Here is a 24,853-nt window from a genome sequence, read left to right on the forward strand (position 1 = left end):
TTAAGTCTCTTCTTTGCACAAAATGCATCGATCATCCTCAATTCTAGCTGCTCCCAATCTGAAAAGCCTCTCCTTAGTGTTGATTTTTCCTTGAAGGAGAAACCAAACTTGAAGTTGTGCTCTTGGAGGAGCAATATTTCTCCATGTGAGCCTCCCTTGAGCTTGTGGTGAGCTCTCGTCCTCCGTGATCTTGGTAACCTGCAGACCAAAGTTAGACACCGAGAAGGAATTTGATAAGTCACTCGACCACACCCTCCTGTCATTTACGTTTTCATACAGCTTTGTAAGATTCACGATGCTGATGAGGTCTCTAAAAGATTCTTCTTCCCACGCAAAAAGATTTCGCCTCCAATTGAAGGCCCATCTCCACTCCCCATTCACCCATATACCCAGTTCTCGAACAAGATCTTGTTTCTATGTAGACAACATGAATAATCTGGGAAAGCTAAGTCGAAGGCTATTCAACCCTGCCCAATTATCAAGCCAAAACCTCGTGTGAGCCCCATTGTCGATCTTCATCCGAATGCCTTTCGAAGCCACTTCTTGTACCTCCTTACTAAAGCTTCTAAAGTCGGTGATCTGCCCCCAAACACATGATCGGTTCTTGTTATTCATTCTAAGAAAATCCTCAAGGTGTGTGGTATCATGATTAGATTCAACAATCTCTTTCCAAAGTGTTCTTCGGTTGTCAGCAAACCTCCACCACCATTTGAAAAGAAGAGAGGCATTCTTAATTAGGATATCGTCTACTCCCAAGCCTCCTTGGCTCCTCGGCTTTTGAATAGTCTCCCACGAAATGAGGCAGCCCCCTTTTTCTCCTTCTTTCTTACCCCAAAAGAATCTTCTTTGCAGTTGAATAATGCGATTGGCCACCTTTTTGGGCATATGAAACAAGCTGAGATAGTACATCGGGATGCTATTGAGAACTGATTTGATAAGCACCAATCTGCCAGCTTTTGATAGGCTTCTTGCCTTCCAAAGTGACAATCACTTTTCCACCTTATCGATGACTGGTTTCCACGTTTGAGCTTTGCGTGGGTCTGCACCGAGAGGAATTCCAAGGTAAGTAATAAGAAGCTTTGAAACACCATCCAAGAGATCTTTGAACTTGCTCAATCCACCCATCTTCACGGTTCAAAGGAATGAGGGTAGACTTCTGGTAGTTTATCTTAAGCCCGGACAGAAGAGCAAAGCACTTAAGAAATTTCTTATAGTTATCCAAAATTCTCTTGTCGGCCGGTGTGAAAAGGATTGTGTCATCGGCAAACTGGAGGTGGGTAATTGGAATTTGTTTCCTCCCCACTAAAATTCCTTCAAACTCACCGAGTTTTTTCCTTTGATAACCAATCTATTGAAGGCTTCTGCTACCAGAAGAAACAAAAACGGCAAAAGTGGATCTCCTTGACTCAAGCCCCTCTGCAGATAAAACGACGTGGTCGGTGATCCGTTGACAAGAATGGACATCGATGTTGTTCTAACACATTCTAATCATTAGGGGTGCTTAAACGGTCTTCCGGTTCTCGGTTAACCGGAACCGACCGGTTAATTGAGGAACCGGAACCGGAAAAATCGGTTCGGTTCCGGTACCGGTTCCAACTTTTTAAATAAAACCGGTTTCGATTTCGAACCGGAACCGATCGGTTCTTAACCGAGAACCGGATTATTATTCAATTTTATTTTTTTATAATTTAATATACTAATAAATTTAATTGAATTGAATTAATTTTGAAATAAAGTAAAATAATTTGAAACATTGAGTGATTTTTAGATTTAAACAGTGTTAGATTTGTGAGCTCTTTTCTGAAGTATTTAAAATGTTTAAACCGTGATACTTTGAATCTACAATTATTTCCCCAATCTATTTTTGATGAACTAACTACAATGAGTAGACATCATAAGTTTGTTTTTAATTTTCAAAAGAACTTATACAAATACAATATCATTTCATATGATAGAAATTTAACTTTATAACAAATTTATGTAACAATTCGTTTAACATACGATTTTAACCTATTTATGAATAATTTATTAACTGTTCCGTTATAAACTAAAAAGTTACAACAAGATTAATTAGTATTGGAAATTCTATTGAATATTTGTTTAGCCAAAAAAGGGAAAATGGAATTCAATTTTAAAACTCATTTTTTTTTAAAATTGCTAAAGTTTAGAACTCCTATTTTTGTATTAAAAAATTGCTAACATAAACTAGTCTGACCTACTACACTTGACATAACTCTTATCCATATATGAATATTATTGTATTGTTGGCTTGTATTTATTTGAACTTTAGTTATTATTTGTTATATTTCTAGATGTTGGATTATTATTTTTTTAGTATTGAAGTTGTAAATTAATTCGGATTAGAATTACACATCGGTTCCGGTTCGGAACCGGAATCCACCGGTTCTTAACCGGCCGGTTCCAAATCCGAAACCGATCGGTTCCGGTTCCAGTCCTAGGATTTATGAAAATTTAAAATCAGTTAACCGGTCAACCGGTTCAATTAGAACCGGAACCGGCCGAATAAGCAGGCATACTAATCATTGCCACAATCTAGGCACATATTAAAATTTTAAATTATATATCTACGAAAACATTAAATTTTTATTGAATATTAGTATTATATAATTATTTGAATCAGACTCAAAATTACATTAAAATTTGTATAAATTTTCATATCATTTCTTTGTTATTCTTATAGAATTCACTTGAATTTAACGTTTATGGGAATTATGTACATATACGATTTATGTATATTTATCTTTTAGATTTGTGTTAAAATTAGGGGTGGATCGGTACGGTATACCGTACAGGGAGTGTCATACCGCATACCGTATCGAAAGTAGCGGTATGACAAAATTCTATACCGATACCTTACCGTATTTTCGGTATACCGAAGTTTGGTATACCGAAAATTCGGTATGATAATTTTCAATACCATTATCATACCATTAATGCGGTATACCATACCGTATTACGGTATACCATACTTTTACTGTATACTGTAATACCGTTGTACATGTTCTAAGAGCAGCACCATGCCGCCAGCACGGACGGACGACTTTTTTTCAACCGCTGCGGATGCTCTCATCAACATAATCACTAATTAATTAATTAATCATGTTAATTGCTCAAGTGATTTTAATATTTTATAATAATACAACAATCTTTTATGATATATCTCTCTCCAAACATATTAGCCAATCGATAGTTCTTCCTAGACGTCACCACGGTTCATGAACCGCCGGTTCCCGGTTCGGAACCGGCGGTTCCGGTTCAAAAAAATATGGAACCTGAACCGGCCCGCCTAGGGTCAGGCGGTTCCGGTTCCGGTTCAGTCACGGTTCCAAGCCGATTCAAAACCGGCGGTTTCCAGACGGTTCCGGGCCGGTTCCGTGGCGGTTCCGGTTCGGACCGCCGGTTCAATGCCGAATTTTTTTTTTTTATTCCGGTATAGTACTAATTGTAGAGTTGTAGGTGTAGTTGTAGTCTTGTACTATCGAATAAATAAATAAAACAAGAATGACAAATGACAAATGGAGTAGAAGTCGACATTGGAGTTTGAACAATTGGAATTTTATTGAAACAATCATACAATCATACAAATTTGAACGATATGTGAATGTCGATATTACAAATACAAATGTTGAAAATTGAAATTACATAAGAATCAAAACACTTAAATAAAAAAAGTTGAAGTAAAAAACAATAAATTATAAATGTAAATAGATAGTATATATATATACTCTTAGTCGGCATGCCTACGCCTGCATGCCTATACCCTAAATACTGAAAAGCTACCGGAACCGCCGGTTACGAACCGCGGATTACGGTTCTTGATTTTTCGCGAACCTGAACCGGCCCGCCTAAACCGCCGACTCCTATCCGGTTCCGAACCGCCACCGCGGTTCCGGTTCACGGTTCCGAACCGCCGGTGACGGTTCCGGGCCGGTTCGGTTTGGCGACGTCTAGTTCTTCCCCAAATAAATAGCACTCCTACACTACTATAAAACAAATACAGGCTTAAGTCTTTAATTAGTTATGTTTAGAATCCAAATAATAAAAGGGATATTATGTTGGAACATTTTAATATGGTCCAACATAATAGTCGAAAGATTGTATAATATTTATGGCTATTTATTGATTGACACGAGTACGTGATAATAAAGTATGAAGACTATTGTGCAGATACTACTTTGGATAACTTTAATTTTGTTATGGATGAAATTAAAATTATAATAAAGTTAGGGACTTGTTCTCTAAATACATGGCTATGGTCCCCAAGTGCAACCTATAAATAGTTAAATAGATTCTCATTCCTATTGATCAAAAATAATATCAAGACTCTACATATTACAGAGAATCTGTGAGACAGCGTTGTCACTTGAAAGACTAATTTTCATACTTCAGAATTATCACCAACATCATGAATCTGAATCCATGTACGCTTCCACTTTATGTTTATCAATCGTATTCTGACATGTATGATTTACGTGATGTTTGATTCCAACATATTAGACTCTAATATCATTAAATTTTCAAAAAAATGAGTTTTTCTCACTAACTTTTAAATTGACAAATAATGTCACGAACTTTACCTTAGTTTGTTATTTCCTACCAGCGAAAAAGTTTTGGCGAATAATACTCCCTCCGTTCCATAGTAATAGAGTCATTTTGTCATTTTGGTACGTTCCATAGTAATAGAGTCATTTCCTTTTTAGTAAAAGTCAACACATTTTTCCACACCTACTTTACTCTCTCTTACTTTATTCTCTATTTATCTCTCTACCTTTTTCATTTTCCACATTACTCTCCCTTTACTTAACTCACCTAACACAATTTTTCTTAATCTCCGTGCCGAAAAGAAACGCCTCCATTACTATGGATATTGCTAGCCGAGAAAAAATTGCTGTAAATTGTTGTCTAGTGTATTGGATATTGTTGTCTAGTGTATTGTATATTGTCGGCCGAGAAAATTTACTCTTGAACATTTTTTATGATTGCCACATAGCAGCTGATTATTCGTCCACGTGTACAAATTATTAGATATAAATGGTGGTATGGTGTTATATTAAGAGGTTTTGTCCTTTTAACCCCCCCCCCGGCTTTATTCAAAATTAATCGACTATAATATAATGATTTTCCTTAAATATATTTGTAAAAGCCGACATGGTCTCTACTACTGCATTGGCCGGGTCGGACGGCAATTTAATAAAATGGTTTTTCAATTTTGACTTGTTTCGTTCTTTCATTTAATTAGTTACATAGTTTATATTAGATGTATTTATACGACTACTTCAACGAATGAACAATTTAACATTTTCCCATGTGGCTAGTCCATTTCACGAAACAAAATTATAGTACAAATCAGGCCAGTTTTCATAATGTTACACAAAATCATATTCTAATCCTTAGATTTTACCTTGTGGTTGTATTCCCTTATGATGTGCAAGTAATTAATTTGACATATGTGGCTGTGAGTTCTGACTTGTGAATATTTACATTTGCTAGAGATTAGATTTGTCTTTTTAAACAATTTGTGCTGCTTTAATGCAAAACAAATTATATGCATATAGTATTTCCCATTTTAATTCATACCCACATTTAATTTATATCGCATTGTTGTGCATCGACAATTACCAAATCTTGCATCACTTAATATCGGTATTTCTGATTTCAAGAAACAGCAAATGTCTGAATTAATTTTAAAAATCACTTAACGAGATTTTGGGACAGAAACATAAAGGTATCATTCGCAGAATTAGCTTCTTACTGCAAGCGGCCCAATGATATACCTAGGCCTGAAAATTTAATCGGCGGGTTTCGGGTACCTTGGAACAAGGGGGTACAACTGTACCCCCAAATTAGAATACTAATACCATGTATTGAGATACTTTTATTGAAAGGCTCATTTGGCCAAATGGTTGTGCTTCCCATTTTCAAAGCTTAGGGTCAGAGTTCAAATCTTGTTCAAATCTTCTCTGTTGCCTAACCTTTTGTTTTTTTCTTCATTCTTTCATTTCTATACTTTTTATTTTCTCAATTCTTTTTTCTTTTATTCTAACAATTAAAAAAAGTTCTATAGCCTTTTACTTTAAAAATAATGGATTTATTTTTTTGGTTTAGTTTTTTTCAAAAATTGAAAGAATAGATGTCTACTTTTTTTTTTTGCTAAATCAACAGAAATAATAAGTTTATATACTTCTTAATTTAATTCTCAACTAATAAAAAAATTACTTATAAACTATTTTAAAAATGGTGTAGCAATTATATTCATATCTATACGAAACATTTATAACTAATAAAATATCTATATATTTTATTTTCTATAATAATAGATATTTTTCTTAAAGTATTTATTTTCACAAGGTTCACTTTTAAAAACTAGTACTATTATCTTATAAAAAGTGATTAAAACGTTACTCAAATATTTTATGTCCAAAAAAATTATTTCTAAACTATATAATTTCTTGTTTAGTCGTTATATTCGCGTCTATACAAGACATTTGTATTTAAGACAATAAAAAAAAGTTCAGATATTTTTTCGTACCCCCGAATCCAAAATCCTGGATACGCCACTGGGTATTCCCGATCCAGTCCCAATACCCGACGGGTTATGGGTACCCGAAACCCGAAATAATGGGTTCAGGTACGGGTTTGGATAGTTAATGTTAGGATTTTTCGGGTTTAGGGTACCCGAAACCCGTATTAGGGTACTCGATTAAACCCGATTAATTATGTATTTGTGATAAATATTTTTATTTAGTATAGGGCCTATGCTCCGTAAGGTAAATCTAGGGTAACTTTATTTAATCACATGTAGATTTATAAATTTTTCGTATGCCTCACTTTTTCAAGTTTCCTTCACGCCGCTGCTGCTGCTCTCTTTTTGCCGTTTGCTCTCTTCTTTACATTCGTGTTCGGTTCATGTTGCATTATTTATGTTCTTACTTATTATCTTTTGAAATATATAGTTAATTAGTTATGCTTTCTCCATTTTATTTACATGTTCATTTAATGTCTTAAAAAGTTATTTTAATCTCTTTTATAATCCCTTTTATGTTTCAATTTATACCAAAAAAAAATTATTTTAAAATTAAGTAGTGTCTATTTGTCTAAGGTCTATTTTAATAATTTCTATTCTCATCACAATTTAATTTATATAAAAGAATAAATTTTAAACATAATAATTTCGGGTTTATGGGTACCCGATTAGTTGGGTTCGGGTACCCGCATCGGGTATTAGGGTACCCGAATTCACATACGGGTCGAGTATCGGGTATGATATTTTTGAGATTTCGTATTCGGGTATCCGAATTTTTGGGTTTGGGTACCCGCGGGTACCCAAACTTACACCCCTAGATATACCCAGCCCAAAATCCTATACTCCAGATTTTACCATCTCTAAATTCTAATTATATTACGCAGAGTATTGCCAGAATTCCCCCTAGCGTTCCATGTTGCCCCAGCCTCCCATGTTGCTAGAGTTCCCCATCCACTGGCCATGTCGCCGCCGTTTCCCCTAGGGGAACGACGTTAGCGTTTGTGATTCGCCAATTATGGGATAGTCACTGTCTTGATCCATTTTTTCTATAGATAATGAAAGAGAATGAAAAGATACTCGTTAAAAAAAGTGATACGGAATGAAATGAAGTGAAATAAAAAAAATTAATTACGGGCGTTAGCCGATCGCTCGTTGTACAATAGGTGGCGAGCGATCGGCTAACGCCCGAGGTCCGCACCCAACCTCTCGTTCGTCGCCCGCTCGTCTGTCGTGTTAGCCTAACGCAATAGTGGACTAACGCCACTCCTGAGCCGCTAGCCGGTGGCTAGGGTTGGCGCTAGTCCACTATTGTGGATGCTCTAAACACAATCTCTAGAAACAATATAGATATTATAATGTTGACTTAATTGAAATAAAAAAAAAACACAAAGAAAATAGAGATAGTTGGACGATAATTTGTCGGGTCTCCAATGACTAAGCTTGACCTACAAATGGTGGCATTCATGCCAACTACAATAGTGCCAAAACAAGAGCCCTGGGATCTTCCAAGTGTTTCTAAAGTGCCTATCCTTGAATCTAGGGCTTGATAAATAAACCGAAAGACAGTTTATCGATCGCATCTTACTAAAAAATATCAAATTTTCGGTATACCAAAATTTTTGGTACAATACAATACCGTATCATAAGTTTTCGATTCCATAACGATATGGATTTTCTTATACCGCGGTACACCGAAGTTACCGATATAGATATTATCCATACCGAAATTTCGGTATACCGAAACTTTTGATACGGTAACGATATGAAATTCTTTTATATCTATATTTTTTATACGATAACGATTCAAACTTTTCGGTATATTGTATAATATACCGTATCGACCCAGCCCTACTTGAGACATGCCAAAAAGGTCGACAGTTTTGAAAGAATCCAAAATCTCCTAATCGGAAGACAAATTTGAGAACAAGATATTGGACTCCCTCAATAATTTCACGTCAGTAGTTGAAACAACCAAAGCTTTCGTAAAATTAATATAAATCAAACCATTTTGTGTGTTTGCGTTGGGAAATATCTCATGAACTATGAGATTTTATATTATACTTTGGAGAAGACAATTATCATCATTTTCAAAAGCTTTAACTCTGATGATGAAAAACTGACTTCCAAAAGGGAAGCGGTAGAGGGGCTAAGTGTGTCCACAATAATGTGGACAAGCCCAAGGCACAGCAAAAAAAAACTCTTCCATCAGCCACAAAAACTTGTCCATAGCCACATAAACTTGTCCAGCCCAATAGAAGACTTGTCCACAACCACAAATCACATTATTTTATCAATTGTTGGTATATTTTAATTGGATTGGAACAAATTAATTGGAAAAAAATTAATTGAATGAAATGTAATGAAAAAATTGATTTGGGAATAAATATTTTATAAATAAAAATTTTAAAAATTAAAAAAAACCCACAAAATTGGAGTCGGGCACTGCCGCGGCTTTCTCCGGCATGCAATAGGGGCCGTGGCGGCCGCCCTCGTCCACGAACAGATCGTCGCTGCCGCGCCGTGAGCTCGGCTCATGGACGTCCACCCCACCCCGCCCCAGCCATCCTTGTCTTCCCCAATAGGGAGGCCGCCACGGCTCACCTATTGTGGACACTCTAAAAGTGACGCCTTTGTAAACCAATTCGGTTACCGGCCGATTTGGGTTGTTGGCCAAGTCCCATCTATCGGTTTCTTGTAGCTTAGTTGGGTCATGGGACAAGAAGAGGACATGATGAAGGACATCTAAATAATGGAGACAGAGGTTGTCTACCTCCATATTCCGTGGAAGCTGAAGGTCAGGAGAAGATGTAAAGATTCTGAAGTGGTTTTGCAAGATATCATGGTAGTTTGAAGGGCGAAACAAAGTTATAAGCCACAAAGGAATTTGGTTTACAACGATATAAAATCTTTTATAACAGATTGAAGCCCACATTTTCCAAGATAAGAAGAGATAAGCTCAAATGTTTCTTGTTCATTCTTTAGAAATTTTACCAAAATGCAACCACTTCTAAGCATTTGCGATGCCAAATACTCTTCGACGGTTCCAGGTATTCTTCCTCCGTAGAATTGGTGGACATCATCAATCCGTCCAAGAATTTGCTGCAGATATTCATCTTTGCCAAATACCCCCCTCACCATGCAACCCGCTATTTCCAGAAAATAGAGAAACTGTGAAACAGGATGGTCTTGAGCTTGATCAGCTCCAAGGGGTGTGGCGAGGATGAGTACACTTGGCATATAGAGAAGCGGATTAGCATCGCGAATCTCAGGTGGAAGCGGGAGGAGCATGCGATCCATTGTGGAAAAGGAGAACTGTGGAATAGAACAGTTTTAAGAGAAAGGTTTTGAGAGACAGAGTAGTTTTAATAGAGAGAGCGGTTTGACAAGTCCACTGGCATTCGTTGCTTTCGTTTTATAATACTACTAGTAGTATTTATAACATTGGCATTCGTTGCGGATGCTCTTAGAGCATCCGCAACAAGGTTAAACTAGCAATAGCCTAGCCAAAAACTCCTTTTGTCACATTATCATGCCCTTTTCACAGCCTAGCCACTGCCTTAGGTAAGCAACAGCCTAGCAATACTAGGCTAACAATAGTCTAGCCAATGCCCTAGCCGAGAAAATATATTAAATACAAAATTAAATTTGGACAAAAACGGAGAAAGTGCTAACATAATTCAACAAAATAAAAATAATAAACACAATGCAATTTTTAAAAAATGGTCTACTACAAAAAAACGATTAGACAACCATTCAAACAAAATACAAATGATATCAACGTCCAACTACGTGCCCATAACTCTTCAATTATATCATGTTGGAGTCGAATATGGGCTTCTTGCTGGCGCATATCAGCAAATACTTTGATCCTTTCGGCGTAGCCCCGGGGTATCCCCATTCATACAGGGGCGGTGGCCACACCGTGGCTTGGTCTGGTTCCATCTTCATTGGCCCAATCAGTGGGTTCTGCATCTTCATTTTTGACTATCATGTTATGCATGATGATACATGCGTACATGATACAACAATGAAGTCAGCATACTATAGACGTGTTGGACTCTTCACCGCAGCCCATCGTAATTGGAGCACACCAAATGCCCGCTTCACATCCTTGCGTGCAGCCTCTTTTCGTTGCGCAAAGTAAAAAATTTTTGGATCTGTTGGGCCTCTGATCGTCTTCACAAATACGGGCCACCTGGGGTATATCCCATCAGCTAAATAGTAGCCTATATCGTGCTGGTTGACGTTGGTGACGAAACTAATGGCTGGACCCATGCTAATACGAGGTGACTCGTATCGGGAGATAACTGCGAGAGTTCGTGATGAAGATATTGGTTTGTTCGCGGGGAGAATCCCGTCGAGCAGCCAATTATCGTTCAACTAGGGTTTTGAGCAAGAAAATAAATTGCAGGAATGAAAGAGACGATAAAATAAGATAATTCTGATATATTGATTGATTGAATAGAATAACAATGTCTCCTATTTATAATATGAATATTCTAACTAAATGAACAAGAAATAACTTACTAAAAAAGAAATAAATATGCTAGAAAGATATGATAGCTAAATAATTAATAAGATATGAGGGATATTCTTGAAGATATTCTCATATCACACGCCAAGGGCGACGACTGTAGGACGTTGATGTCGATGTTCAACTCGGCAACCCCAAAATACGCATGTCAAATCCATAGCCGGTAGTCAGCAACGGCTTCGAGTATCATCGTGGGATTCTTGCCTTTGAATCCGGTCGTGTACATCCCTTTCCAAACGGCGAGGCAATTCTTCCACTCCCAATGCATACAATCTATACGGCCCAACATTTCGGGAAAACCGTGCACCCTCCCGTTCATGTTCATCAGGCCTTGGCAGTCGTGAGCGGTAGGCTTTTGAAGATACAGTTTCGAAGTTCATCAGACCTTGCAAGTTCATCCCCGAATATATGGGTGACACCTCGACAAAAATTGAATCTAAACAAGAATGGATGGTAGATTAGGGATGGAAAGCATGTGTATAATGAAGAGATTAAAGAGTTATGACCATAGGACCTTAACCAAAAGAATGGAAACAACCCTAGGCAACTTTCAATAGCTCTATCACCCCTTGGCTCCACTACTCAATGGATACACCCCATTGATGCATACCTCTACTTGAATCAATCTTTGAAATTGAGACAAGCAACTTTCAAGGAAGGAATTGGATACATTCCTCAAAGAGGAAAACTCACTAGGGAGATAACTTTAATTCAATCACAATCTAGCAAATGAAATGACAACCAAAAGGCATTTATACTAAGGGTCCAAAAATAGAAAATTGGCCCACAAAATATAAGTCTCGGTTTATTTGCCCAGCCCGGGCATTTAACACAGGTCAAAACGCTCGGCCCGGGTGTTTGCACTGTCCCCGGGCATTTTTCACCAGCAAAAATGCCCGGTCGGGCGTTCTTCCTGGAGGTCCCGGCCTTTTCTGCGCGACTTCTAAAAACCGCCATAACTCTCTAATTCGGACTCCGATTGGGATGTTCAAGATACCCACGCTAAGCTCTTTCCAAGATGAAGACGATGGTGGCAGTTTCATAGCTTTCGGATATCATCTCGATAGGATGGTTTCTGGTTGAATCCAGCTATAGTTGAAATCCTTGACGCATGACTTCTATGATCGTATCATTGTCCCCAGCTAAGACACCAAACTCTGAAACTTTCCCAAGAAAGTCCACAAGAGGAGCCTTCACTTTGTCATCTGGAGTTAAAAATATTGAAGCTGCTACCATTTGATTTTCTGAATCATTTTTCCCAACAATAAGGGAATTTGCAAGTGTTCTCCATTGTTGCTCAACAATTTCCATTGTAGCCATAGCCAAACCAGGGTCATGAACCATGTAACCAGTCTCTCCCTTCAAGCCATTGTACTCCAAGTTAGCTCCCGCTGCAGCAACCTCATGAAACGTGTTGCAAAAATTGACACTTGCATAATTTCGATGAATATGTAAAAGAAATCCAGATATAGGAGCTTGAAGTTTTGAAAGTTGCCGACTATGGTCCCATTCATAAATAAAATTTGCAGCAACATGAGCATGGCTCGTGCTCCTGACCACCACGCAGAATGCACCAAACGCAATGGCCACAAAAGAGTGCATAAGCTCTTTGTCCACTTTAGTTATGACAAATTTTACCATCACTACGAGTAAACCACTGTGGATTACAAATTACTCATCAATGCTTTTTTCAATGGAAGTAGCATATGTAAACCATGATTCACCGAAAAATATACCCACCAATACACTTGCTAGCCAAAAAAACTAATGGAATGTGCCGAAGATCAGTAGAAAAATTCCTACTGAGACCACCAATAAATGATTAGGAAACCACTAAATCATCGTGTGTAACCAAAATCTATTGAATAAGTACACTTAACATAACATCCAAGTCCCATCCCTTAAGAGAGGTGGGTTCTAAGAGGGATAAATATGAAAAATTGGCACTAGCATAAGGCGTCCAGGGCCTTCTCTGACACATTTGTGCATTTGTAATCATAATGCCACTTGTGACAAGAAAACCACTCCCAACATTTGGATCCTCTGTTTTCAATTCAATAAATGAATCAATCTTCTTCCCATCACGAGCAAAGTGTTGTGAAGTACTACCTCCTAGATCAAACGTACAAGACCGTTGTTTTGCACTTACTCGACTAGTCGAAGGAGAAACAATACCATAACAGTAGAACGTCCCACAGATATCCAGTTCCACCGGAATGCACTCTAGCGCTTCACGTCGAGCTCGAAAACAAAGCTCCTGAAAAGTCATACCCCTTGATGAAGCTATTGGAAATCCATTCGTCTCTTCATGGTCTAACAAAACCTCATCAATCCCAACTTGATCTCGGTTAGGCAATCGAACAATTGCATTACTCGAACAAGATTTTACTGATTCATCACTATCATCATCAACAATTAATTCCATTGAATCATACCTAATATTGGGGCTGCACGACAGAGTCATCATGGTTGGTGGAGGCCGGTCATCGTCTAACAATTCATCCTCATCTCCAACGATATCAGGATTGCGCTGAGCAGCAGCTGCAACGGGCAGCGGTACAACTGAGCAGCAATGGCTCGTCGGTCTCCAACAAGAGGGTGAGCGATGTGGTGGGTTCGGTGGTTCTGGCTCAGGAAAATCAGGCGGACGGAGACTGTCCACATGACGATCGGTGATGGCAAGATGAGACTCCATCTTAGCAAACATCCCCATCCTTCGGTCAGGCTCGTGCAGCGGAGACGCAACTGCATCAGAGGTCTGATGGGAATATAGTTGTTGTTCGTGATGATATCCGGCGTGGAAGGTTCGTCGTTGCCCGAGTGTCACTGAACCAGCAAATTGTGGCAAGGACGTGCAATCCATCAATTGCAATGGATGAGAGATCGGTTGTGGCAGCCTACTGCCTGCAATGGTGGAATTTCTCGAATATCCTTCTCCATTGTACACCGGAGGATATAGCTCTTCTGACAGCTGAAAGTGGGAATACGGATCATTCGGTTGCGGCGTCAGCGAGGGAATGGACATCTCCTGATCCGTGTAGTGCTAGTGTCTGAGCGGTAGTGTTTCTCGTGACCCAAACAACGGCAGCTCATAAGGCGGGGCTGGTTCAGGCGGTGGAACGTGATGGAGAACAGCTGGGGCTGGTGGAGGTCGCTTCACCTCCATCCATGACATCAATTGCTCGACATCTGCGGTCAAGCTGTGAAGCCAAGGTAGCCACCGATAGGTTCGGTTCCAAATCCTGCGTCACCAGATCACACGGCATGCCAAGGGGCTCCATATGGTCGACACCATTGTAAGGAAGCTGGTACAGAGGCGATGGTGGCTGGAAGGACTGATAAGGCGGCTATGCAGTGGTGTACAACGGGGGCCCATCAGGTGGGTCAGGCTCGGGGTGCGGATCGGACACCAAAGAGGACCTTGGCGCGCTAAAGGGTAGCACTGGAATCGAGAATGCCGGATCTGGATAGGAGTATCCAAATTGCACGTCCTGTCTTGGGGGGTACCAACACGATGTGGGGCTCGGCATGGGCAGTGGCAAGGAGAACTGTCAGTCAAATTGGCGATTCGGGGTAGTTGTATGCCATGTTGATGTCGATTCGGAGGAAGAGATCCGATGAGAGCACCAGATGATACGAGATGACTCGTATCCAGAGATAACTGCGAGAGTTCGCGATGAAGATATTGGTTCGTTCGCGGGGAGAATCCCGTCGAGCAGCCAAATATCGTTCAACTAGGGTTTTGAGCAAGAAAATAAATTGCAGGAATGAAAGAGATGATAAAATAAGATAATTCTGATATATTGATTTATTGAATAGAATAACAATGTCTCCTATTTATAATAGAAGTATTTTAACTTAATGAACAAGAAATAAACCTAACTTACTGAAAAAGAAATAAATATGCTAGAAAGATATGATAGCTAAATAATTAATAAGATATGAGGGATATTCTTGAAGATATTCCCGTATCACACGCCAAGGCACTGCTCATTGAAAAGGGGCGACGACTATAGGACGTTGATGTCGTTGTTCAACTCGGCAACCCCAAAATACGCATGTCAAATCCATAGCCGGTAGTCAACAACGACTTCGAGTATCATTGTGGGATTCTTGCCTTTGAATCCGGTCGTGTACATCCCTTTCCAAACGGCGAGGCAATTCTTCCATTCCCAATGCATACAATCTATACAGTCCAACATTTTGGGAAAACCGTGCACCCTACCGTGCAAGTTCATCAGGCCTTGGCAGTCGTGAGCGGTAGGCTTTCGAAGATACAGGTTCGAAGTTCATCAGACCTTGCAAGTTCATCCCCGAATATGTGGATGACTGATAAGGCTAAATTCTTGCATTGGTTATGGGGTTAAATTCTGTAATTTCCCAAGTCTAACAAGGTTTTGTAAGCCAAGTGCGTAGAGAAAATGCCAGATCCAGGAAGAAAGGAGAAGATCGCCTGAAGAAGGAGGTTGACAGAGAAAATGAGCAGAAAAGAAGAGAGTTTACCAGACGGAGGAGCATCCTAGATAAAGGGCAGAATGGGAAATAAAAGGAAGGATCTAGAAGCTCAACTCCTTGTAAATAAGAGCACGCGGCATACATGAAGGGGTCATCATCATCCATTTAGCTCTTAGCTCAGTTTTCTCACACTCTACACACACCTGGGGGATCGGTTTGGGGGTTTTTACGGTTCAAGGTTCGAGAATCAGTTTGTGTAACACCGTCTCCTCGCGAGGTGAAGATACAATTTAGTTTCTGTTTTAAGTTTTCGATCTGAATTTCCTGAGACTTCGCAGTTCGAAGCTCGGCCTTATTTTGTTAAATTTCTGTTGAATCTGCACTTGATTAGCTATGGAAGTTGTTGCTATAATTTCGTTTCATGTTATTACTGTTTTTCTATTTTCTTTGGATGCTTTTAGCGATTGATCAGAGTTTTATAGTTGAATTGTGTGGAGATCGTAGTTGATCGTTTGAATCTGGTTGAATCTGTGTGATCGGAGATGGAAATTGCTGTGGTATGTTGTGGATGGTTTGGATCCGGAGCGGATGAAGCGTCCAGTGTTTGGATCTGTTCATTTCTGCATGGATTTGATGTTTAGTTTCTGTTTTCTCATTTACCTCGTCTTGCAATAGTAGATCTACTTAATCTTAGTAGTTACTCGTAGTTTAATGGTTTAATTCAGCTTGCTCTGCTCCGTGTTATAAGTTTACTCTGTTTTCTCTGCATTTTGTGATCAAGGATCGTTAGAGAAGATGAAGCTAGTTGTTAGTTGAGCCTTTAGTTAGTTATTTTGCAGCTTTTCATTCGTACCTTTCTATTTTGGGAAATGGTCCCCCCGATCTGTCTTTCCTCTGTCTAGGCATTTTTAGGAAAAGTTGTTTATTAGGTCTAGTAATATGTTATCGCTGGAGTGTTGTCTCGTTTACATCTTATTTTTTTTCATGCATGTCTTCGTTATATTTGCCTAGGTCTAGCTGTTAGAATAGATTATTTACAATTCTCCAGTCTAGTAGTTAAGTCTCAACCCCACAAAATGCATGGCAGCAGCCAAAACAAGTGTCCAAGTTCTCCTGCATGTTTACTTACGCCTCTATCTCTGTGGGATTCGATCACTGCTTCCTTATACTAGTTCGTTTAAGTACAGTGGGTTGAGGGTTTTGAAAAGCATGAAAAGATTGTGTGCCCAACGACCGAGGGTTTCAAGGGTTCTCTGAGTTCCTAGACCCCGTGATCTAGCGGATTCTCTGCGATCTGAGAAGTCTGAATATTATTACATACACACAAGAACATTTCTACCAGCTCTTCAATGACACCTCGACAAAAATTCATCAGGCACTCGCGGGGAGTCGTTTCTCCGATGTGAAGGTACTCGTCGAACATTTCGGTCGCGCCTCCATAGGCCAACTGCCTAATTGCAGCGGTGACTTCTGAATCGGCGATAGACCGGGTCTACCGCTCTCATCCTCTCTGAAATGGAAATACATATACCGAACCTCTAACATCGACATGATATGCAGAAAGAGCGGTCAGCACATTCTAAAATGCCGACGGAAAAACGAATCTCCAAAACGCGGCTCCTAAGCGAAGTAGTTGTCAAACAATCGTTGGTGGGCACCGAAGTGGTCCCGGGCGACTGTACGTCGATGTTGGATGGGGCGAGGGACCGCCGGCTGCATCTGTTGTTGCACGTGCTATTGCACCAACCGATCTATCTCCGCAAAAGTCCGGTTCCACAACTCATCGTCCTTTCGTTGCATTGGATCATCATCACCATCAAGAGCCATTTTTTTCTACAGATAATGAGAGAGGAGGAAAAGGAAAAGATACTCGTTAAAACAAGTGGTGTGAATGAAATGAAGTGCAACGAGCTGTATATATAGAGTTGAAATAAAAAAAATGAATTTCGGGCGTTAGCCGATCAGCTAACACTCGATGTACGTGCCCGACCTCTCGTCCGTCGGATGCTCGTCCGTCCCGTTCGCCTAACGGAATAGTGGACTAACGCTACGCCCGAGCCGCTAGCCGGTGGCTAGGGCGGGCGCTAGTCCACTATTGTGGATGCTCTCAAGTCTCAACATAATCTCCCTGTCTCTACAATCCTGAAAATGGCGGTTACTTTATGATAGCAAGATCTAAATAAGGCCAGGATCATAATAACAAATAGTACTACTACTAAATGACTAAATTCACTTTAAATTTACAAATTTCGCAGTCTTATATATCAGTAAAATTTGGTTTTAAACCTTTGAAGCATAAGCATATATTTACTCTGGTTATAGAAAATTATGGGTTTTAGCTCAATTTAGATGGCATGTATATATTATATTTGCATTTATAAATAATTGCGAATAATGGTTGTGTGAATGTATCAATATTTTATTAAGAATATATCATAATTCATAACCTTAAGGTGAGCTTTTCTAATTTGCTAAAATAAGGTGTGATATGTGTAGTATTCCTATAATGACGGTTGTCTCAAAATATTTCTTAACTGTTGAAAGCACAAATATTGAACAAATACATGAACAACTCATTCTCGAAAAAATGAAGGCTCTTCTTATCTGCACACATAATTGGTTTAAGGAATAATTTTGATAGTAAGACCTTATTTTTTTATATAAATTATTAAAGCATCAAACCTACACTAATTCCAACATTAAAGCTTATGTAATAATGATAATGGGCTCGAATATGGTACAGCAATTAATTAATTTTTAAAAGAGAACCAATGCCTCATTTTTAAAAGTACACTCTTCAAATAATTCTTAGACTCAACGTAAGTATGGGCCATTTATTTCAGATTGCAGAAATTAACTATAATTTTAAAAAAATAAACCCAATTCCATTGTAACTTGTCCATTGTTTATTTCACGTACCAAGCACAATCTAAATTGTAAATGGGACATGTTGAGCCATAGCTCTCAGGTCGGGCCCATTCACTAAAGAGATTATTCACATGGTGGGTCGGTACGATACACCTTACTGAAACCATCATACCATATATTTTATTGAAATTTTTCAGTAAGATATCTTACCAAACTGAAATTCACAATATACCAAAAATTCAGTATTTCAATATTTTTCCCCATCCCTAATACATATTTGACCTCGAATATTATTTCGTCCCAATATAAAAGTTACACTTTTTTAACCTATCTTATAAAAAATATCATACTTTTTTTTGCAAAAGTTCTCTCCCATGTTATTTTATAAAAATATATTTTCTCTCTAATATTTAATGTATAAATATTTACGCAACTTTATCTACTGCGCTCATCAAAAAATAAAATGAATAGCACTAATATCAAGAAAATGCAAACAACTTTCAGTTATATAGAAGCCCAATAGAAGCATCCCACGTGTCCCCTCCCGCCAAATCGAGCGTTATACTCAAAATATGAAAGCAGTTAATTGCAACATCACAGAACCATGGCATCTCTAAAACTAGTCCTTCTTCCACTCCTCCTCTTCTCCATCCTCTCCACCGCCACCCAACCATCTCCGTCCCCACTCCTTCCTCCGCCGCCGCCGCCGCCGTCCACCACTTCTTCTTCCCTGTCCGACGCGGCAGAGACCCTGGCCAACTCCGGCTACATCGCCATGTCACTCACCCTCCAAGCCATCACCCAACGCCTCCCCCTCTCCTCCTCCGCCGCCACACCCCTCACCATCTTCTCCCCTCCCGACACCTCCTTCGCCTCCTACGGCCAGCCCTCTCTCCCACACCTCCTCCTCCACTTCTCCCCCGTCTCCCTCTCCCCCTCCGCCCTCCTCTCCTTCCCCTTCTCCACCCCAATCCCCTCCCTCTCCCCCTCCAAACACCTCATCGTCACCTCCATCCAATCCCACAAGATCTCCATCAACAACGTCCCCGTCTCCTCCCTCCCCCTCCTTGACGACGGCTTCCTCCTCGTCTACGCCATCGACTCCTTCTTCGACCCCAATTTCACCCTCCCCCTCTCCATCCCGGCTCGCTTCAACCCGAGGCCTCAATTCCTCCGCTGCACAAAGCTCGAGGCCCTCTCCCGATTCCGCGACGCTGCTGGAGTGCTCAAGGCCAGGGGCCGATCCATCATGGCCTCCTTCCTCGAGCTCCAGCTCCTCGGCTTCCTCGACGACCGCGGCGGGGATGACTGGACTCTGTTCGCGCCGCCGGATCAGGAGCTGGTGGAGTTTTCCGGGGATTTTCTTGAGTACTCGTCGCTGCTGGCGAGGCACGTGGCGCCTTGCAAGGTGCGGTGGCTCGACCTCGAGGGGTCGGATGGGAGCACGGCGCCGATCTTGAATGTGAAGGGGTATGCTTTGAATGTGAGCAAGGATGGGAAGGATGATGAGATGCTGACGGTTAATGGGGTTCGGATTTCGTTTCCGGATATGTATGAGAGTGGGAGGCTGGTGATTCATGGGATCAGTGGGGTGATTGCGCTGCCGGAGCTTGACGCCGAGGAGGAAGAGTTGGGGGAGGAGTTTCCGGAGCAAGAAACCTGAGCTAACAAAGATGTCAATTTTCACTTTTACTTACTATTTTCTTGAATAGCCATTCTTGAGATGTTATGATATTTGCATTTGTTGTGTATTCAAATGCTTATTACATGAGATATTGGTTTCAAGAATCAAGATTTTTTGGCAAAGCCTCATCTTAGAGTTAAATTAGTGTAGGGCAAAAAAGAGGTGTACAACCTATGAAATCAATCAACTAACAAAATGGGATTTCCTCAGCTTCTGTCCGGTTTCCCCTCTTTAAATTTTGCGAGTAAAATGTGAATCTTTGAATAGGACGCTAATATTTCGCACTCGTGTCTATTGAATGCCATCAAATCTACTAACTTCTAGTACTACTCAAAAAGTATACCAATTTTTATTTCTTTTGCTTGTATATACGAGTAGTTTACTTTTGAACCGACACATCTCAAATTGGTGATGGCACCTGTCTCCATTTTTCATTAGCAATTGTCCAGCTAGAAGTGAGAGAAGTGGTGACAAAATGACTCGATGACAAAATGAAAACACTTTTTAAGTTTTAAGGCAGTTGCTCAGAAAAATCTCAAGCCGTAGCAATCACATACATATATAGATATAGACATGAAGTGAAGAAATGAGTTCTCCATTTATATTAAGGTGATCAAGTTTTTACAACATATTTCCAAGGATACAACGAAACATGAAGCAACTCAAGTAATAAAGTGATGCTGCATTTCGCGAAAAGGGTGCACGGGTTGAGAGGGGCTTTCTTGGTATACTTGGAAGACTATTCAGTGAGAGTCTGTACAGAGAATTCTCTTCCTCCGCCACACCAATGGCTGCCACGCCTCCTTCCAGCTTTCAAACCCCTCACATAAGCCACCAAAGAATGCATTCCCCAACCTCAAAAACAATGTTCAAACCTTCTTCCCCACAAACTCTCATTTCACGCACATGTCCGACCTCTCATTCCAACCATCAAGGAGTTTGTCAATGGAGTTGCCAAACTTGTTCGCTTGAGGGCCCGGCTTCACAGCGTTCACGTCCCCCCACTGTGAGCATGGATCCATCCACCAGCTCCTCCGACCCCTACACCATGCGCCTGGTGTGGCACGGTTTGGATTCCGTTTCAGGATGTTCCTATCGATCATGTCGAGCACCACTGAATCTTTCTCAAACTGCCTTGCAAAAGCAGCTCCGCTTTTGACCATCTCCTCATAATCTGAGCTGCTGAGGACATGAGGCTCCATCTTTGGCGGGTCATCCCAGATAAAAAATCTCAAGTCAGCATTCACGGTTGTGTTACTAAACTCTGGTGAATTACAAATAACAGTGTGGAAATAGACTTCTTCGGACAGAACGACGTTGGTGAAGTACATTAGAAGAGTTCGTGGTAGATTATCCCAGCCAAACGCACAAAATTCAAGGAAGGGACGACTTAATACGACCCATGGGGAACCTAGAAATACAATAAGGAATCATTAGGACTAGGCAACTAGTTTAGATCATAAGAAATCCATATAATGTACCATAACAGCAAATCAAATTTACCTGTGAAAACCGTGAAAGCATCAGGCAATGATCGCTTTTGAGTAGCATGAAAGATTTGTGTTTTCCTTGCTAAATAAATACCTGGATCTACTACAATGGGCTGAATTCTTTGGCTTCTGTAATGTCATTGACAAGAGAAATATAAGTGAAGGCATTTAGATTTGCCGGTAAAATTGAAGATAATAAGAGGTAAGGATTTGCATACTCTTTCCATCCCAGTTCACTAGTGTGATCTATGAAATTCAGATCCCTCCTAATTGACGAGAACACATGAGACAAGTCTGAAATTCAAAGTAGCAAAGAAGATGAATCAAAAACACAACCACACAAGTAAGACAAAAGTTCATGAAATTAACTATTATCATTGAAAGAAAATGTGGGACATTTCTTCTTAAGTGAAACTGTTGCTTTTTTCCAAGCTTAACGGTTCACATAGATTTAAGAAATGTGTCATCATCTCTGCATCCTTTATATCCAATAAGTGATGCAAGCTTCATATGTGTTTGTGTATGTGTAGATGGCATAATGATTAGTGAAAGACTTGAAAGTCTTCTCTTTAAAAGTAAAACAGAAGTTTTGCCAAGAAACTTTTGTCATGTATTGAAGTAGCTCAAATGGGATTCAGCTTTCATACTATAGATAGAGATGGAAAAATATATGCAACCCCACTGACAAGCTAACAGACTTTTCAGACAGTTATACCATATCTTTGTTTGTGGCAGAAAACCATATCTTCAACTAAAAGTCTAACAGTAAAGTGAAAATGAGAAGCCCTCTTTGGGTTAAGCTACACAAACAAATGACCAGTCACTAAATGAGAAACAGGTTGCCATGGCTGCTCCATGTCAAGAGAAGCATGTCCCAGAAATAGGAGTGACATGAGATCAATCTCAACTAACCAGTAGGTTGACTTTGCAACTTACTGTGAGAAGTAATACAGCTTTGACAAAAAAATCACCGTACAATAAGCTTAATTTATGTTCTCATTACATAATAGTCATCCAGCAGTAACTGCAATTTAGGATCTACTAAAGAAGGGAAATGTAATTGGATATCTAACAGTTGGAGCCAATTTCCAGATATAGAAACTAAGCAATTCAGAAAGTTTCAGCCATTCATAGTAAAAAATGGCTCATAAAAGAAAAATGCCATTTATATTAGGAAATATCAACACAACGAGATGGCCTGAGCCAAAACATCAAAAATCAATTCAGATATAGCAATCAATTTATATCAACAACAGTAACCAATAAAGGATATCTTCTCGCAACTGATAATTGTGATTAAGTTAATTCCACTAAGATTGAGTCTTTCAAATTCACATGCTTATATCCTTGGGCATTTAGCAATAGCACAAAGGCTCAAATCCTAATCCCTAACTGCCACAAACAATTCAATTCCATCTAAAAGTTAACAGAGAAAAGAGAATTCAAAAACAACAAAATAGAATACCTACCATCTTGCGTAATTAGGGGATAATCCGTGGCGCTGAGAGAGATAAACCAATCCCAACCTTCATCCACCTTCAGTAAAATCGCAACCGCTCTCAAAATAGCCGCGAGATTGGTGGACCCCATGTAGGTGTTCGGATCGGGCTTTCCGATCACATCCACGTTCCCGAAGGCCCGAACCGCCGGGAAGGACTTCACCATTTCCCCGAGCCTAACCCTCTCTTCATCGCTCCCATCGGCCGAAATATGCAGCAAATACCTATTCCTCGGGTGGTACACCGCCAGAAGCAGGCGGTACAACCGATCCCCATCGCCGCGCTTGCCCGAAATGTAGAAGGCGAACGACGGCGGGCGGCCCGGCCCGTGATCGACGGTCGAAGAAAATTGCTTGCTTGGAGGGAAAGCATAGTAATAGGAAGAACCAAATCCCGAAATAAACGACGAGAATATCAGAAATGTGATAAATGCCCCCAAAAACAGGGTGTATAGCCATTTCTTTTCAGCTCCCATTTCAAATTGGAATTTAATTGAAGAGAGGAAAGCGAATAAATTTGTTAAAACAGACCAAATTCCAAATCAGGATAAACTACAAAGAATGCTAAAATGAGTACAAGATTCAGAATTGCAAAGGGGATTCTATGATTTTTAAATAAAGTATCAGAAACCTGTGTGCCGGATCAAAATTGGGGCAATTTTTCGGTTTTTTACCCAGAGTCTTGGAGTCTATTGTGGGAATTTTGTTTGGATTAGGGTTTTAATGCAAGAGGTGCTAGATTTAGAGCTGGAGGTGAAGAATGAAAAACTGCTCTATATTTACTTTTTTATTTTTCCTTTTGATATTTTGATGATATTTCGATGATTTAATTATTTGTTTTAAACTTTATATACACGTATTAAAGTAGTGGATTGATTGGAAATGGAATTTTGGTCTCGTTGTATACATATTTCCCACGCCCACAATGTTCGAGTGTAATACACGCGTTTCTTTAATTATAGGTTATAGCTTTGTCGGTGGATCTTCTCGACGATTATGTTGAGTTGTTCTTTTAGGACAGGAGATTATTAATCAAGCATTCAAAAGTTGCATGAAAGGATGCAAATCTCCTCAACCAAATTGGAGCAAATCAAGAATTTACGTGAAAATGAAAACGAAAACGGAAGAAAGTATTATGTCACTTTTGAGTTGGTGGGAGGAGGAAATAATGAATTAATCATGTAATTTCAGAGCAATTGCATTACGTCTATGACTATTTATTTAACAAACTAGATGACTATTCTGATATGTAAACACGACGAAGACTTCTTCTAGACATGGCTGTGAAATTATGATAATGCTTAGGGATGTCAATTGGACTAGTTTATCAATTTTTGGGGCAATTTTAATCGGATCGTGGGTTAATTAGGTGCAAGCTAACTGGATTGTGATTTCATTGGTTTATAAACTTTCAATCATAACTTGAATGTTCGGGTTCGAACTAGCATAATGGGTTAATCGAGATGCTAACGATAAAATTAACATTTTATAAATCTAACGCATAAAGATAAAAATTAGTTATATTAATATAATATTCTCACCGTCCCATAATAGTATGAGCTTTTGGTTGGACATGTGTTGTAATAATACACAATTGATAAGATTATCATCAAGTCGATATAAGAAAAGATTTAAAATATTCAATAGAGAAAAAATAAAAGAAATAAAGAGATAAAATATTGATTTTTGCAAAAAAAATGATATGAATCACTTGCGGTGGAACAACTTAAAATGGTAAGTTGATCACTTGCGATGTTACGAATAAAGTATCTAATTATAA

General features: G+C 39.5%; 3 protein-coding genes across 3 annotated transcripts; 1 reads left to right on the top strand and 2 right to left on the bottom strand.

Moving 5' to 3' along the window:
• On the bottom strand, positions 1-1,125 carry LOC125220259. The gene is made up of 3 exons (XM_048122418.1): positions 992-1,125; positions 550-895; positions 1-414 (listed from the first exon to the last, which is right to left on the bottom strand). Exons 1-3 carry the CDS (start codon positions 1,123-1,125, stop codon positions 1-3), a joined length of 894 nt encoding a protein of 297 aa, XP_047978375.1.
• A 17,880-nt stretch (positions 1,126-19,005) lies between these two features.
• Positions 19,006-20,064, top strand: LOC125220260 (putative fasciclin-like arabinogalactan protein 20). Its single transcript, XM_048122419.1, has one exon. It carries the CDS (start codon positions 19,006-19,008, stop codon positions 20,062-20,064), a length of 1,059 nt encoding a protein of 352 aa, XP_047978376.1.
• A 595-nt stretch (positions 20,065-20,659) lies between these two features.
• On the bottom strand, positions 20,660-23,864 carry LOC125224156 (beta-glucuronosyltransferase GlcAT14A-like). The gene is made up of 4 exons (XM_048127513.1): positions 23,045-23,864; positions 21,794-21,869; positions 21,589-21,704; positions 20,660-21,496 (listed from the first exon to the last, which is right to left on the bottom strand). Exons 1-4 carry the CDS (start codon positions 23,547-23,549, stop codon positions 20,979-20,981), a joined length of 1,215 nt encoding a protein of 404 aa, XP_047983470.1. The 5' UTR covers positions 23,550-23,864; the 3' UTR covers positions 20,660-20,978.
• Positions 23,865-24,853: the final 989 nt, after the last annotated feature.

The sequence above is a fragment of the Salvia hispanica genome, chromosome 4 (assembly GCF_023119035.1).
Source record: "Salvia hispanica cultivar TCC Black 2014 chromosome 4, UniMelb_Shisp_WGS_1.0, whole genome shotgun sequence".
NCBI classification, from domain to species: domain Eukaryota; kingdom Viridiplantae; phylum Streptophyta; class Magnoliopsida; order Lamiales; family Lamiaceae; genus Salvia; species Salvia hispanica.

Excerpts from the sequence above, each read along its gene's own strand:
- LOC125220259 (XM_048122418.1), bottom strand. The coding sequence starts at position 1,125 with ATGGGTGGATTGAGCAAGTTCAAAGATCTCTTGGATGGTGTTTCAAAG. Across the intron at positions 896-991 it reads GTCATCGATAAGGTGGAAAA|CTTGTTTCATATGCCCAAAA; the intron begins GTGATTGTCACT and ends GTACTATCTCAG. Across the intron at positions 415-549 it reads TTAGAAGCTTTAGTAAGGAG|AAACAAGATCTTGTTCGAGA; the intron begins GTACAAGAAGTG and ends TTGTCTACATAG.
- LOC125220260 (XM_048122419.1), top strand. The coding sequence starts at position 19,006 with ATGGCATCTCTAAAACTAGTCCTTCTTCCACTCCTCCTCTTCTCCATC.
- LOC125224156 (XM_048127513.1), bottom strand. The coding sequence starts at position 23,549 with ATGGGAGCTGAAAAGAAATGGCTATACACCCTGTTTTTGGGGGCATTT. Across the intron at positions 21,870-23,044 it reads TCCCCTAATTACGCAAGATG|ACTTGTCTCATGTGTTCTCG; the intron begins GTAGGTATTCTA and ends TTTGAATTTCAG. Across the intron at positions 21,705-21,793 it reads AGTGAACTGGGATGGAAAGA|AAGCCAAAGAATTCAGCCCA; the intron begins GTATGCAAATCC and ends ATGACATTACAG.